Below are 16,943 nucleotides of genomic sequence, written 5' to 3'. Positions count from 1 at the left end.
CTTTGCAAAACTGCTTTGCTGTTCGGTGCAAGTCGAGCAAAGCACAGATTTACATGTCATTCAAGTGTGTGAACACAAGGGGGTGCCGCAGCTCCCATAAATTAGGCCTTCTACAGCAGGAGCTCAGTTGGAGGAATGAGGACGTTTACTCAGTTTCTGTTGGCATAATTAATAAGATTTCTGGTCTTCGTTAATTGATACAACTCTAAAATGTACTGTCTAACGACGCAGCTCACAACACTCTGCACTCTCAAACATTACACTTTTTAGTTTATTGAACCTACAGCTTTAGCAATATTGTCTCTTACAATCAAATAATTACCCTTTTGGTTTTGCATGATGTACCACTCTGAAGAATGAAGGTGGGGGGAAGAACTAGCACCTGTGCTGCCCTGAGCAAGATGTTCAAAAGCATCCGGTGAAAGTAAAAGTGTTGAGGTTACTTCCTGCAGCACTGTGGGTGCAGAGGAGTGTAGAAAACATGTCATTTTCTTTGCATTATTTGCAGCAAGAGTAGTGAAAAGAAAAGGAAGGTGGAAACTGACACCAGTATCTCATCTGAAGTTCTGAGGACATCAGAAGTGTAGAAGTGAAGAGGTAGGTGTTTCAGCACCACCCATCGACAAAGACTTCGCTTGCAGCCTTAAACGAAGCAAGAGAAATGTGTTTTCTGTGTCATTGCATTAACTTTGTAAAAGCCTCCAGCTTTTATGTTTTGAGATGTTTGAAGTTTTTTTATCTTTTATGTTTTAAATCAACTCCTGTTTATAGTGCTCTCCAGAATTACCAAGATATGTTTTTTATGCCAAATTCTGGAGGCACCATAATGGCGGGGCAACAGGCCACACCGATCAAGATGCCGAAATAAAATGGGAGTGGCTCAGCTTTGAATGTAAACTGCACATGAATCAGTGAAGGTGACTGAATATCTGAAATTTGCTTACAGCTGAAGGACCAAAGTGAATAATTTGCATATACAGTCATAAAGTAAATACAATAAAAGTTTGAACACACCCCTCTCAAATGAATAATTTACCCAGGGGTGCCCGAACATTTACATATGACTGTATGTAGGAATCGCACATCATTACCAAGTGCATACTTAACTTTGTTGTTCTCAGTTAGTCTTTTTGTAAATGGACTAATACCATCAGGAAAGTAAGAAAAGAAAATATTGCCATATCTAGCTTTTGCAGTGGCATCAGCATCGCAGCTAACCATGGTGGTAGTTTTGATGCCCACTGTGTAAGCACTGTGGAGGAGTATCAATAGTTCATAGGTTAAAGAGCAATAAAATTCCATCTCCTGAAATTCCAATAAATATGAATAAATATCTTCCTTATCAATCAGTTTACTACAGATTGACCTATTTTGACAGATTTCTCAATCAGGAGCTCTTTTAATCCCTTTAATGTTGACTTAAATCACCTTTTCTGCCTTCTTAGTCTTTTTAGTTAATTTGTTGATCATAAAAATTAATTTAGCCAATAAATTTTGTATTATGCTGTAAATTTCATGAGTTAGCCTACAGCTGTTTTCATCTGCATGGTCTTTGCATTAAAGCCAAATGTTATGGGCACAGCATGAAGGATTTTAAAATGGTATAACGGTAACTAGGCATGTTATAGCTAACTTTAGCTTGCTTCCATAAGCTAACTGCCGACCTCGAAGTCATTGTTGTGATATACTGCACACTATGTGTTTAGTGTCCAGGCTAAGATGATGCTACACTACAAAATTCCAGACTCTAGAGAGAAAAGTACATAGTGCATTGTGTAAGAATAGAGTGGGCAGTGCCTGAATTTAGACAGTTGACCTTTTCTAAAATTGTATATGGACTATTTTTGGTGGGCGTTCCTCTTCAGTGGATTGGAGAGTTTCCATGTGATGTAAGCACGGATGTTTCGCAGACCATGATGAAATCTAGTTAAATAACACAACACTGGAAGCATCACAGAGCAGTGGGTCTGCACTGGATACAATGGAAATTAAAGATCAATAGACATTCACACTTTTAAGAGAGAATCTTCTCCTTTTCCCAGATCTACTGCATGTAAGATCTAAGGTCAAACTGAAATTATCCATACAACAGACATGCTGGGCTTAATGTCAAATGAAACTGTATGTACTTATAGTTTTTGCATCCTTTCTCTCCCTCTGCCTTTCTCCCCTCAGAACCTTCAACGTAAAACAATGGAAACCACAAACAAAGGTATGTCCAGCTGTAATAATAAATCTGATGTCATGCAAATTTCATATCTTTTGCTTGCTGCTTAAAGTTATCTGCAAATCAGACAATTTGTTAACACTTTATTTTAACCCTGCTGAATAACACTGACATACCCATGATTATTACCAATAAAAAAAAACTGTCTTTCCTTAATAAAGTCATAAATAATTAATAGAGTAAACACGCTGCATGGGTTTTGTCTGGCACCCCTGCTGCTGGATGTTTTCCCATGTTTTAGAAATTGTTTTCTTACTAAAACAACACAAATACATTTTCTAAATTACTCTGCATGTGTGAAAAAAAAACATCCATCCATCCATCCATCCATCCATCCATCCATCCATCCATCCATCCATCCATCCATCCATCCATTTTCTAAGCCACTTCTCCCTCAGGTTCGTGGCGGGGGAGGGGGGTGGGGGTGCGGGGTGCCAGAGCCTATCCCAGCGGTCATCGGGTCATCATAATTTTTCATAATAACAAAATCTATTATGACATATTTGTGACATGGGTAAGGTCGGGGAGCGAGGCATATGCGGAGATAAGCAACTTTTATTAAGGGCAAATCCAGGGTCGTGGTCGATACAGTCCAGGGTCATAGAGCCAACATGAACAGATCAGGGTGCAGACGTGAGAAACACCGAACAAACATACAAACATGATCAAACAGTACATCAAATAAAGACCAGCACTAGACTAAGGAAAACACAGGGCTTAAATACAAGAGGACTAACGATGGTCTGGTGTAAACCAGGTGGTAACAATATGGGGTGGAGTCAGACAACAAGGGGGCTGGACTGGACCAAAACTAAGGCACATGGATGAAAAAGTAAACAGAAAAAACACATGGAGTAGTGGGAGGAGCCAACCGTGACAACATGCCCTACACTGCACACATATACATGAAAAATATTAACATGTGACTTACCATGTTTTAGCAGGTTATGACATGTTTATGGCATGAATATGTCTTTGTTATGTGTCAGGGGTTCAGTAAACAGTTATGGGTCTTCTGTTCACATAGAAAACTAACCTGAACTTCAGGCCTACACTTTTAAAAATAAAAGTTCTCAAATGGCTGCTGACCAAGTTCTAAAAACCTTTATTCAACACTGCTCCTGGAGATCAATCACCCTGAAGAATTTAGTTCCAACCTTAATCCAATACACCTGACCCAGCTAGTGAAGACCTACAGGGGCATCTGAACATTAGAGCTGGGTGTGATGGACGTGAACTCTCCAGGGTGGTAAATCTCCAGGACCAGGATTGAGCAGCCTTGCTTTAATTGGTATAAAAGCACCACATTATGTGTATATTTTGTAAACGTCAAAGAGCATCACACTTCCACTTCCAAAAATGGCTTTTTATAAAACGGTCTGCTGAAAAGTTCTTTAGGAAGACTTCTATGGAGTCTTCTAGGCGCTTTTATTTTTTAGTGTAGGCTTTGAATCAGGCGGTGTTAGATTAGTCTTTAGATTAGAGAAATGTACGGAGAGGCACAGTACAGTATTACTAGTAGTGTAACTGTGACAGAAAAACTATGGTAATTTGTTTGTATGTTTTTTTGTGTTTTCCTCACAGCTGAGTTTACGCTCGTGATCCCCTGTGACCAAATAGAGTCCCTTGGCCTGAGTGTCACAATACCCTGTCACCTGTCCCCTGAAATCAGTGCTGTTGCCATGGAAATCAGGTGGTTTAAGGGGACAAACTGTGTATGTCTTTATAAGAACAGGCAGGTGACAGAGGGGAGGGGCTACGAGGGCAGAGTGAGCCTGTTCAAGGAGGAGCTAGAAAAAGGAGATGTGTCTTTACAGCTGAGACAGTGTGAAGAGCAGGATACAGGATGTTACCTGTGTCAGGTCACCAGTGGCTTTAAAACAGAAGAGCTAACAGTAGCAATGCAGAGTAAGTGTTTCAGATCTCCACATGCATCAATACTCACACTGAATATGACACATATTAGAGACTAAAAGCACCAACAGATGGCGCTTTTCTGAAGCCACCACTCCAGCAGCTCGTACTTCCCACAAGTAGCTACCCGCTATAGATTTGCATGGACTTAATCAGTTTTTAAGATGAGTAGAAGATTCTTGGGTATTTTTGTTTTCTAAAGAGAAGGACTTTCTTCATATAAGGCCATTTAAAAAAAAAAAAACATCACTGCTACAGTAGGGCTAATTTCAGCTAGTGGGTCTCTATTGGATTTGCAATGTTATGTTAGAACTAAACAAACAGTGGTGAACAGTGGCCTATAGGTTTCTAACATATGTGCATCCAAACTGACTTCACTCAATGAGTTTATTAACGAAAAACTGACAAAAGCCCATTTACAAAAAAGTGGGGATGTTGTACAGAGTGTAAATAAAAATAGGATGCAATGATATGCAAATCATGTAAGCCGTATTCTTAAAGAAAAATTGTACAAAGACAACATTTCAAATATTGAAACTGAGAAATTCTATTGTTTTTTTTTTTTTTAAATATGCCCATTTAGAATCTGATGCCTACAACAACGTTCCATAAAAGTCGTGATGGGTGCATGTTTACCACTGCATTTCATCACCTCTTCTTTTAACAACTCTCTGTAAATGTTTGGGAACTGAGATTTTGAAAGCGAAATGTTTTCCAATTTTTGGTTGATATAGGATTTCAGCTGCTCATCAGTTTGGAGTCTCCATTATTGTATTTTTCATTTCATATCACCCCAAATGTTTTCAGTGGTGACAGGTCTGGACTACAGGCAGGCCAGTTTAGCACCTAGACTCTTAATACAGAGCCATGCTGTTGTAATACATGTGGTTTGGCATCGTCTTGCTGAAATAATCAAGGCCTTCCCTGAAAAAGACTTTGTCTGGTTCCAGCATATGTTGCCAAAACATATATATCGTTCAGCATTAATGGTGCCATTACGATGTACATGTCATCCATGCCATGTGCACTAATGCACCCCTAAACCATCATGAATACTGGCTTTTTAACTGTATGCTGATAACAAGCTGATGGTCTTTAGCCCAGAGACCACAGTGTCTATGATTTCCAAATTACCACCAGACACTTCTCCACAGTCCATTTTAAATAAGCTCAGGCCCAGAGAAGGTGGCAGCGTTTCTGGATCCTGTTTATATTTGGTTTCGTCTTTGCATTTTAGAGTTTTAATACGCATTAATGGATGCAGCGAGGGATTTTCACAGTGTTTTTGTAAATTTTTCATGCAGTGATCTCCACTACAGAATAATCTCTGTTTTTAATACAGTGCTGCATTAAAAGGGCCCAAAGATCATGGCCAGCAAATACTGGTCTCTGTAATTTTCAATGTTATTACATATTGTAGATGATGAAAAGCAAAATGTGTTTTCTACTTACGTTGAGAAATATTATTCTATTATTCTTTATATTACTTGCAACGCGGTCTTTTACAGAGTGGTGAACTGCTCCTCATCTTTACTTCTGAAAGACTCAGCTTTTTTGATTGGGTATAAAAAAGTTCTGGGACACTCTTTTTATACCCAATACTACCATGCTACTGACCTGTTGCCAATCAACCACCAGGCTTTTTAGCATTATATAACTTTATCAGGCTTTTGTTGTGTATAAAAAATGGGTATATATATATTATTTAACCATAAAAGCTCTGTTTCAAAATTGTATATGTTGTCTTTGTACCAATGTCAATGAAGTACAGAATTTAAATGATTTGCATATCATTGCATTTAGCTTTTATTTACATTATGCACAGCATCCCAACTTTTTTGGAAATAGGGTTGTATGTCCTTGTAAATGAAATAGAGCTTGTACTTAGAAGGAAGAGTTCATTCAACAAACTAAACAAATACAGTTTGAGACACATTTTAAGTTGTGGGAAATGCAGGACAACAATGATCACAATCATTGTTTTGGTTAGAAAGGTAAGAAACCCATTGCATCACCAACATCATCAGATTTCAGAAAGCCAAGCAGACTAAAGGTCCCTCAAGGCAAAGTCGAAGCCTTATTCCTAGTTTGTCTGGACCTGAGTCTAGCTTTTATTGTGGCTGCCACTGGAGCCTATAACAGTCTTTGACTTAAAGATGAGCAGTTAATGTACATCTTTATGAAAAATTCAGCTAATGGCTTTGAGCTTATGGCCTTGAGGATCCATGCTACAGTCATTCATTTACTACAGCCATCAGTTAAGTAAGTAACACATCATATGCGGTGATGTGGTGGAGGTGTGTTAGTGTGTGTTGTGCTGGGACAAGTGGATCAGACACAGCAGTTCTGCTGGAGTTTTTAAACTCACTGTCCACTCTATTAGACACTCCTACCTTGTCAGTCCACCTTGTAGATGTAAAGTCAGAGACGACAGCTCATTTGCTGATGCACAGTTTATGTTGGTCATCATCTAGTCCTTCCTCAGTGGTCTACTGAGGAACTGATAAAATGGACAAGAGCGTAGAAACAAGGACATAATTGCCATAATGTTATGCCTGATCAGTGTATACTGTAGTTATGTAGATACAGTGACCACATACTCAGCATCTCACTTTCTGTGAATAGATATTAGAAGTACACTTACATTCCTTTGACCAGGGCATATTATGTTTGTTGATTTTCTAAGAAAGTACAGAGAACACACATCTGCACATTTTAATACATCTATTTGCTGAATTCAACATAATGAGAAAATAAAAACCTGGCCAGTGTGTGTCTATATATATATATATATATATATATATATATATATATATATAGCTGAAAAAATGTCATATTTAAGTGAGTTCTCTGTATAGAATGTGTTTATTTATTTTCACTAAGAACATCAACAAAGCATGTCATTGGATTGGAGGGTGATGAACATTTTGCATATGATTGTAACAGTAATTTGTTCTCCATTTGTTTTGCTTTTCACAAATGCTCACCTTTGTTTTTATGCAGTGCTCAGTGATAAGTTCGGCTTGATCCATAAACTGGTGAAGGTGAGTAATGCAGTTAATGACTGTATTTTCCCCCATAATGACAGTGTTTTCTGACCTGGCCTGAAATGTTTTGAATCTGCCATTCAGGGGAATTTTAGCACTTAGTGTTTATTAACTCGTAGATACAAGATTAAACTGGACGAATTTGAACTAAATCAGAAAAATAAGTCCCTTTTCTTTTAGTGACATTCAATCTGAAACAATCAGTCTCCATGATTCCTGTCCACAGGTGGAGGGAGCCTGGACTGAAGAGGAGAGAATGAAAATGGAAGAATCTGTTCTACTGACTGGTATGTCACTTTGTCTACTGAATGATTTTATTTCCTGCAAAACTGCGTTACTAATGACGTTTTTAGTAGAAACAAGAATAGTACGAGTATAAAAAACAATGCAATAAGAAACTGTAAGAAGGTTAAAGTCTTAAAATCTCAGACTTTTTACATAATAAGGCCTATTATTCTGTAAATTTGGGGCCTGTGGGTGGGCCCTGACCATTTAAGGGTTAATATATTAATTTCAGTTGGATTTAACTGGCTGTAAAATTCAGAAATAAAACTCTTGAAGGTAAATAACTGTACCAATGAAAAGATCTGAACACCCCTCAACAAATGTACTTTCTTTTGGGTTGGGGGTTATTTTGTAAGTGAAAATGTCATTGCATGCTCTACAGATAACAAACTTCAATATGTCATTTTTCTGCATATTTGAGAAAGAATACATAAAAACTTTCTTTACTTTTGTATTTACTTTTGCCCAGGCCACGTTTTGTGCAGAAGTGTGTTCTCTGTAGAGGATGTGTTCATTTATTTTCACTTAGAAAATCAATAATATATCATACAATCACGGGAGCCCAAACTTGTGCAAACAAATATACATTTAATCTTTTTTTTAGGAACTATACCATAAACTAAACACTTCTGATGTATGTGCTTTCCTAAAGAAACATATTTGTAAATAAGCCATGCAGTTATGAAGAACCTTATAAGAGTTTAAAGAACCTGCACAAAATACACAACCCCATTTCCAAAATAGCTGGGATGTTGTGCAAAACGTAAATAAAAACAAACTGCAATGATGTGCAAATCATTTAGACCCTTTATTTAAATGAAAATAGTACAAAGACAACATATCAGATGTTAAACATTTTATGAAAAATATTTGCCCATTTTGAACGCCAGCAACACAAGAGAAAAGATGGGACAGAGGCAACAAAAGGCTGGCAAAGTCGTGTAATGGTAAAAAAAAACAAACACCTGGTGGTTAATTGGAAACAGGTCAGAAACATGATTAGGTATAAAAAGCATTCCAGAGAGACAGTCTTTCAGTAAAGATGAGGAAGAGTTCATCACTCTGTGAAAGACAGGCAAGAATAACATTTCTCAACATAAAATAGCAAAGAACTTTTGCTTTTCATTGTTTACGGTACAAAATAATATTAAAAGATTCAGAGAATCTGGAGAAACCTCTGTTGGCAAGGGACAAGGCCAAAAAACAGTATTTGCTGGCCGTGATCTTTGGGCCTGGTGGCACTGCATTAAAAACCGGCATGATTCTGTGATGTAAAACACTGCATGGGCTCAATAAACCTTCTGAACTGGACTTCCGAAAACCACTGTCGGTGATTGTCACTGCATCCACAAATGCAGTTAAAGACTCTAAAACCCAAAGAAGAAACCAAATATGAACAGGATCCAGAAATGCTGACACCTTCTCTGGGCCCAAGCTTATTTAAATGGACTGAGGGGAAGTGGAAAAGTGTCCTGTAGTCCAACAAATCAACATTTGAAATTCTTTTTGGAAATCATGGACACTGTGTCCTCCGAGCTAAAGACCACTCAGCTTGTTATCAGTGCACAGTTCAAAAGCCGGCATCCATGATGGTTTAGGGGGGCATTAGTGCACATGCCATGGGTGATGTGCACATCTGTGAAGGCACCATTAATGCTGAATGTTTTGGTCCCAAACACATAGAGTGTTGTTAAAGTGGTGATGAAACACAGTGGTAAACGTGCCCCTGTGCCAACTTTTTAAAATAAGTTGAATTCAGTTTCATTTGGTGTCTTTGTACTTATGTATTTTCAATGAAATATAGGGTGTAAATGATTTGCTCATCATTTCATTTTGTTTTTACTTACATTTTGCACAACTTCCTAACTTTTTTTGGAAATGGATTGTAGTTAATGAACCATGTAGAAACCTTTAGTGTAGCCAAGTAAAGGAAACAAGACAATGTTTTAATTGACTGACATTTCTTATTATGTCTAATATTTTCAGAGTTCAAAGCAAGTAACATGATGGAGCTCTTCAAAAGAATTAATGAGGAAAGAATTCAAGAGAAAGAAAAACTGCTACAGCAACTGAAGGAGGCCTGGATGGACCGGGACAACGCTTTGAAAGAACAGAAAAAAACTGAAGCTCAGATGCAACATATTGAAAAGACGCTAACAGAGAGAGGTAAAGTTCATGTGTAAGGGATATGAAATTACAAAATACATGAAGGCAAGAGGTTTTCATACATCTTCACACTGTCAGAAAAAGTGTACAGGTACATTTTTGTTTATCAAGGTACAAATAAGGTAAATGTCCCCTCAAAGGTACAACAGTGGTTTTAAGGTCCAACTGTGTATCTTAAATTAAGTTTCCAAAGGTGAAATATATTATGCATTTACACCTTTTAATAATCTAATGTTTTAAAATAGAAAAATAAAAAGCTAAAGATAAAACTTGTTGTATGGGGTCAATACAATTTTACATATATATGATTACAAAGGAATATGGTACAATTACGTTGCATAACTAAAAGCAGTGAATATGTACCCTTCCCTAGAGACAGTGTAGTACTATGTATGATAATGGCATAAAAATAAGAAATATATATTAGTATAAATCTTTGCATCAACCGTTTTAATAATGTAATAATCATATGATAATGTATAATTCTAGATCAACAGATATGTACTTTAGAGGCTGAAATGGAGAGATTCAAACAACTGGAAGATCCACAGACTACTGGTGAGTAAACAAACAAACAAACAATCAAACAAACAAACCAGTAAATGGAATGTACTCAATGTAATTTTCCAGCTTCAAGGTTTGATTTTTTTCAGAAAACATTGACACATTAGATCTAGACACTTCATGCCAGAAAAGAAGGAGTCAAGATCAACCCCCAAACAGTAAGTTACAGTATAATTTATAAACAGAATGAACTATTTAGAAATTTACATGAATGATTTACAACTTTTTTTCTTTTCCAGTGGAAATTGTAGCCATTGTAGCCTCTCCAGTTCCTGCATCAGAGCTCAGGCTGGTGCTGCTGGGGAGGACTGGATGTGGGAAGAGAGCAGCAGGAAACACCATCCTGGGCAGAGAGGAGAGCAGCCAGGCTGGAGCGTCTACAGTGGGGCAGCAGAGTGAGAGCAGACAGGGGGAGGTGGCTGGGAGGCAGGTGACTGTGGTGGACACTCCTGACTGGTTCTGTCCTGAACTCTCTCTGGAGGAGCTGAGACAGGACGTGGGACTCTGTGTCCGTCTGTCTGCCCCAGGACCCCACGCCTTCCTCCTAGTCATACCAGTGAAGCAGTCTACAGGAGAGGAGAGAGGCATGCTGGAGAAAATGGAGGAGATTTTTTGGGAGAGATGTTGGAGGAACACCATGATCCTTTTCACTGTTACTGATGAAGTCCAAGAGAAGAACATTGAAGAGTTTATCCAGTCAGGAAACCAGGAGGTCCAGAGACTTGTAGAGAAATGTGGGAACAGGATTCACTGTCTCAGCATTAAGGAGAGTGGAGATGGTCGTCAAATCTCAGAGCTGCTGGAGAAGATAGAGGAGATGGTTGCAGGAAATGAAGAGGCTTTTTACAGCAGTGAGATCTACCATGAGATCAGGGAAATGGAGAAAAGAATTATTAAAGAAAGAGAGGAGAATAAAAAGAGAGAGATAGAAAAATTTAAGGAGAAACAAGAGCAGGAAATCCATGATGCTTTGAAGAGCATAACAGAACAAATCCAGGAGCTTGAGGAGAGACTCCAGCAACATGAGCAGCGAATAACTGAACTTGAGAGTTTACTAAAAGAGGAGAGAAGTGACGAGATAAAAAGAGAGCTGGGGATGAAGCTGCAGAGAGAGATTCAGCAGAAAGAGGAGATTCAACAGCAGCTGAGAGAACTGAAGGAAAAGTGGGACAAAATGAAAAGTGAGATGGAGGAGAGACACAGACAGGAGATGGCAGATGTCATTGAGATGTATGAAGGTAAAGCCAGGATTGAGGCAGAGAGGAACCTCATGAATATCATCCTGCCTGAACTCCACCGTACAGTCTGGGTTCTCATCTCAAAGATGCAGAAACAATTCCTGGTGAAGATGGAGCAAAAGGACAGAGAGCTGTTGACCCTCAAACAAAGACTGTCTGAGCTCACAGAGACTTACAGACAACTGGAAGTAGATTATGAGGCTTTGAGGAGCAGAGAAAGCACCGACGCAGGAAGAGAAGAAGAGAGAGAGGGTGGAGCAGCAGTTGGAGGAGATGGAGGAGTAGAGGAAACTCAAGATGAAGTGGGAAGATTGTCCGAAGCAGAACAAGACGATGGTGATGAGAAACGAAGTGAAGGACAGAGGAAAGGGGACAAAGACAGGGGTGAGGCTGAGAAGACAGAAGCAGGTGTAGAAGGGGAGAACAGACCAGATGGCCAGGAGGAATCCAGAGGGTGGATACGTCGAATCTTCCGCTGTTGTTTTTCTCGACTGTATGAACCTGTAGAGATGCAGTAAACATAAAACGAACTAAAGGGTAACACTTTACATTAAGGGTACACAACCTGCCAATAATAAGGCATTTACTAATGGACAATTAATCAGAAAAGGATGAGTCATTAATCAGGAACAAATGAATGTGTCATATATTATGACACATGAGCCTTCTAAGCTCAGTTGGTTTCACCCTATCCATGCAATTTATATGATGACCTATGTTGCACTGGGTTACAACATAAACATAAACTCTTGTGTTTAATTAGTTTATTTACGGAAAATAGGCATTTATTTGAATTAAAACTGTGAATTATCTTAATGTATACCACCATTATTATGAAAAATATATACCACCTTTGGAAAAATAAAGAGGGTTTTCCTGTTTACAGCTGTTATTCTTTTAAATAATTAGTTTCATCTAAAATTTTTCAGTAATGGAAATAGCATTATGGAACAAAATGCTCTTCAACTGTTTCCACAGCTGGAAATTATGCCTATTTTTCTTCACCAGAAGGTGCCAATAATTGTGGAAATTGCTACATGTGAAGCAAACATAGAGTCTTGAGTGAATATCTCTATCTTTCTTTATTGTACAGTTGAGTTATGCATATGTGTGCTGGATTAGATGTAATGTTTCCATGTGGTATTGCTTAGGGGAAGCCCAGATACAGATATTTGCTGTTTGTTTACTTATGTTGTGAGCATGGTTACAACATAAAGTCACTGTAAAGCCTGTTTGGCTGTTCTTACAGCATGCCCTTATTAACTACAGCGTGTACCAGTGTCCTGTAACTGCAGTCCTGTGTATGAAGCTAGTACTCATTGTAGACGTCCAGACACAGGTATCTGCTGTTTTATTGGTTTTGTGCTCCACTGTGACAGTATCAAGTTAGAGTATAGCCTGTTTACCTGGTTTTAAAGCACGCATTTCTTGATTACAGTGGGTTGCAGTATCCAGTAGTGGACGGCAGCCTGAGTAACGAGGGGGGAGTGGAGCCCTTGTTAAGGCAGACGTGTCAGAACCTTTTGTTTCTTTTAGAAGCAAGATTTATTAAAGTTGTTTTTTTATTGACTTAAGAATTGAGTGAGTTGAGTGCCAACCTTTATTTTTGGGCCAGTGTTATATCTCTTTGTTCAGTAGTAATTCTGACCCTGGGAGGCCTGGTAGGAAGTGGAAAGCGGTAGTTTACTGTTACCATATTAAGTAAACTTAGCTGAGGAACAAGCTTTGATGGTTCTTTTTTGAAGTGTAGTGTTTTTTTATGTACTGATTTATTTAGTTGATTTATATCTTGATTCGGAGTGTTTTGATTTGAGCCCTTAATCCTTGTAAATCGTTTATTTTATTCTATGGTTGTACTGCTGATTTTCCATATTTTCCAGTTATATTGAGATTGATCCTTAAAGGTACCATGCTGTAACAGTCAATTCTGGTTTTGGCCTGCTTCTCCTGTGTGTTGTAAATCTTATGAGTTTTGACATTTTTTTAATAAATAATATTGTGTGAAATAGTCATCATTTTTCATAATTCACCTCTGGTAATCCACCAAATTCTCTTACCAAACCTGAGTGGGAACTAATGGGATTGGTTAACTATCTACACCCTCTAGGTGATGTTGTAGCTCATGTTTCACTATTTTGGGACCATTTAAGGGAGGTGTTTGGTGGGCCGAGTGGATGGGGCTTACATTTTATATAAGCCATATTGTGCTTATTATTTATCACTGTTCTTGGAGGGGCAAAAGAATGACCCCTGCTAGCTATTCTGTTCACTTTTAATCAGTAATAAACTGTGAATGGTTCATCACTTTACTTTAGGGGGCACAAAATCAGTTATTAGTGCTTTGCTTATAGTGAATTGACACATGCTTTGCATAGTGTTGTATTTTCCTTACTCTGACACCTCAACCAGCACAATGGGATCTTGTAAATTAGCAATGGACTCTTTTGAAAAATAAGTTGTGAATTCTTCCGGTTGTTATAGTAGTGTACCATAATGCTCAAACACTGGGCAGGTTTAATTTTCCTGCACTGTCGTGACAAACCGTGAGAATAAGAGATGGATAGAAGCACTGATTTAACATTACAACATTACAACATTACAACATAACAACATATCTTACCTGAGCCTTTTTCACATAACGTAGCTCACAGAGCAGTGCTGCTAAGGTACACCACGGAAACTGGGCAAACCCAGGTACTGGCAAAATCCTCAGTCATGTGATCCACTTATAACAAAACAACAAAATAAAAGTACTGCATATGCATGGGTGTAGATATTTATTTATATGATTTGGACTGCTTTTCTTAGAGAGAAAACCACTGAAAAGACCACATTAATCCATAAATATTGAGAGGAAATCATACCATGTTGAGGTATCCAGTTAGATAATTACATGATAGTTGTTATATTATGTAATGGTATATTACAGAGTCATGCTTAGTCATGCTTAGCATTGTAATGTTACCCATATGGGCACTAATACACTCCCACACCATAACACATACTGGCTTCTATACGTTACACTAGGTGGTCCTTTACTTCTGTGACCCAGAGAACACAATATCCATTACATCTACAAAGAAACCAAAAGGTTGACTCGTCAGATCACGACATGCATTTCCAGTGTGCATCAGTCCATTTCAGATGACCTCCAGCCCAGCATTTCTGGATGTTATTGACACATGGCTTCCACTATGCATAGTACAGTCTTAACCTGCATTTGCAGAAGAACAGTGTTTACTGGCAATGATTTCTCAAAGTGTTCCCGAGCCCAAGTAGTGATATCGTTCATAGAAGTATTACAGTTTTTAATACAGTGCTGTTTTATTTATTTGCTGATGCAAGTGCTGAGGCTCATCCTATTCTCACTCATAAATGATTCTGTCCTTCCTGGATGCTCATTTCATATCCATGAACAATGATATTACCATTTTGAAAATGTTATCTGAACACTTAATGGCATTCCTACTCTGAAATTGCTGCTATAACTTTTTGTAATGTAATACAAAGATCAACTTCATAATATAACATTAAATATCTTGTCTTTTCTGTTTTAAATAAGCCACACCTGGCCACTGTTAAGCATGGGGGCGGATCTATTATGTTCTGGGGTTGTGCGGCTGCCAGTGGCACAAGAAACAATGCATTGGTAGATGGAAGAATAGATTCCATTAAATAAATCAATTTAATTGCGTTAATATTTGCACATTTTTTTAATAGCTTGCGGCAGAGGCTGTTTTTATTTCTTTCACTTCAAAAATATAACAGAATAAAAGTCTTGTATCGTATTCAGAATACAAAAATAAAGTATCTGTATTCAGTTCAAATTGTATTTTGTAAAAGCAGTATTTTTACAAAAACTTTTAGGTTTTGAGAGAATGTTTACTCAGACATACTATACTTACTCGAAAGATGGGTTCTTTAAAAACAAAAGCACCTGCAAAGACACATTAGGCCCCCAAAACTGTCCCCATCAGGAATCAAGCTCCCCTCTTGCTTCAGCTCTTCGGTCCATTACTTTTCTCAAAAACAGATTAAAACATACATGACTGTACCATTCAACTGCACCTCTTTTATGTGAAACAATTTTCAGTGCATACATATAAAATCAATTTCTTTTTGCTTCCAAAAGTCTTAAAAATGTTAGTTGTGCAACCCACAAACCATATAAGTTGATTGTAAAAGTATTTTAAAAATTCTAAATAAAATAGTTTAGTATAGATTTATTTTGATTTATTTTTTTTTTACAGAAAACATGTTGCAACATAAGGCAACTTCAAAAGTGCTCAACTTATTGAAAAATCTTAATAAGTTTTTACTTCCACAAATCCAAAAGTAGTGTTAGGAGTCTTGCCCAAGAACTCTTATTGGTATAGTGTAGGGTGTTTGCCCAGGTGGGGATTGAACCCCAATCTACAGTGTAGAAGGCAGAGGTCTTAACCACCACACTATCCCAACTAGCCCAACCACTCAGACTGTCACTACCAAAACATTTGGTGTCTTTTTGGTACTTGGTCATTTTTAGCAGTGTAACGTTTGTTTTGTTTGTAACAAAATGGGATGTTCAATCATTTCTTTTAATGAAATAAACATAATTAAATTATGGGGTCACTAATAGCAAAAGGATTTTAGTCCAAATGTCACGATTGGCCCCTCCCAGTCCTGTCCATGTGTTCGTGTTTTGGTTTAGCCCATGTGCATTTGTTTTGGTTTAGCCCCCTTGTTTCCTGATTGTCTCTACCTGCTTTCCACCAGCCCCTCGTTTTCCCTGTGTTTTTAAGCCCTGTGTTTGGCCTTTGTTTTGGTTGGTCCTTGTTTGATGGCGGTTGTTTGAATCTTTGTTTGCTTTGTTATACGCTGTGTTGGTTGTTCTGTTTTGGTCTGGTTTATGTCATGTCAGCCCCCCTGATCTATCCGTATTGGCTCTATGACCCTGGACTGTCTTGACCCTGATTTTGGATTTGCCCTTAATAAATCTCACTTATCTCAGCACGTGCGTCCGCCTCCTCGCTCCACGTTACACCAAAGGTTAAGTCAATTAAAAGCCTGAAATGCGTCTCAACTATAAGTTTGAGACAATTAGAATGATCCATGTACATGTGAGTTAATTAAACATATAGTATTTAATATTATTGTCATGAGTAGGAGACGTCAAGGTACAGCTGTGGAGTCCAGGTGAAGCTATTAGATTACATTTTCGGAGTCATCCATGCACAAATACAGACAATTCCAAAAGGTGCACAAACTTTCTTGTGGCTGTGTCCTACATAGTTAAGCTCTGCTGCTGAGATTAATCCAGTAGTTCCATTCACCTTCTTTGAGTTCTGAGATTTAGATTTTTTTCTTTTTATTATTTCATCCTCAGGGTGTTGTATACGGCTGTATGCAAAACTGTGGGCACCCTCGTCAAATCACATGCTTGACCTGAGTTCACTACTAGCCACAGCTTCACCCTCACAGCGAAGACACAGTAAACTACACATAACACACAACACATCTTTG

At 38.1% G+C, this 16,943-nt stretch overlaps 1 protein-coding gene across 1 annotated transcript; it reads left to right on the top strand.

Moving 5' to 3' along the window:
• Positions 1 to 459: 459 nt before the first annotated feature.
• On the top strand, positions 460 to 13,447 carry LOC108427052 (trichohyalin-like). The gene is made up of 9 exons (XM_037533340.1): positions 460 to 597; positions 2,176 to 2,212; positions 3,812 to 4,135; positions 7,145 to 7,185; positions 7,415 to 7,475; positions 9,460 to 9,639; positions 10,129 to 10,197; positions 10,293 to 10,361; positions 10,443 to 13,447. The coding sequence occupies exons 2-9, from the start codon at positions 2,194 to 2,196 to the stop codon at positions 11,957 to 11,959; spliced, it is 2,280 nt and encodes a 759-aa protein (XP_037389237.1). The 5' UTR covers positions 460 to 597; positions 2,176 to 2,193; the 3' UTR covers positions 11,960 to 13,447.
• The last annotated feature ends 3,496 nt before the right edge of the window (positions 13,448 to 16,943 follow it).

The sequence above is a fragment of the Pygocentrus nattereri genome, chromosome 23 (genome assembly GCF_015220715.1).
Source record: "Pygocentrus nattereri isolate fPygNat1 chromosome 23, fPygNat1.pri, whole genome shotgun sequence".
Taxonomy (NCBI): domain Eukaryota; kingdom Metazoa; phylum Chordata; class Actinopteri; order Characiformes; family Serrasalmidae; genus Pygocentrus; species Pygocentrus nattereri.
The sequence above is the reverse complement of the archived record's forward strand: the minus strand, read 5'-3'. Positions and strand labels throughout refer to the sequence as shown.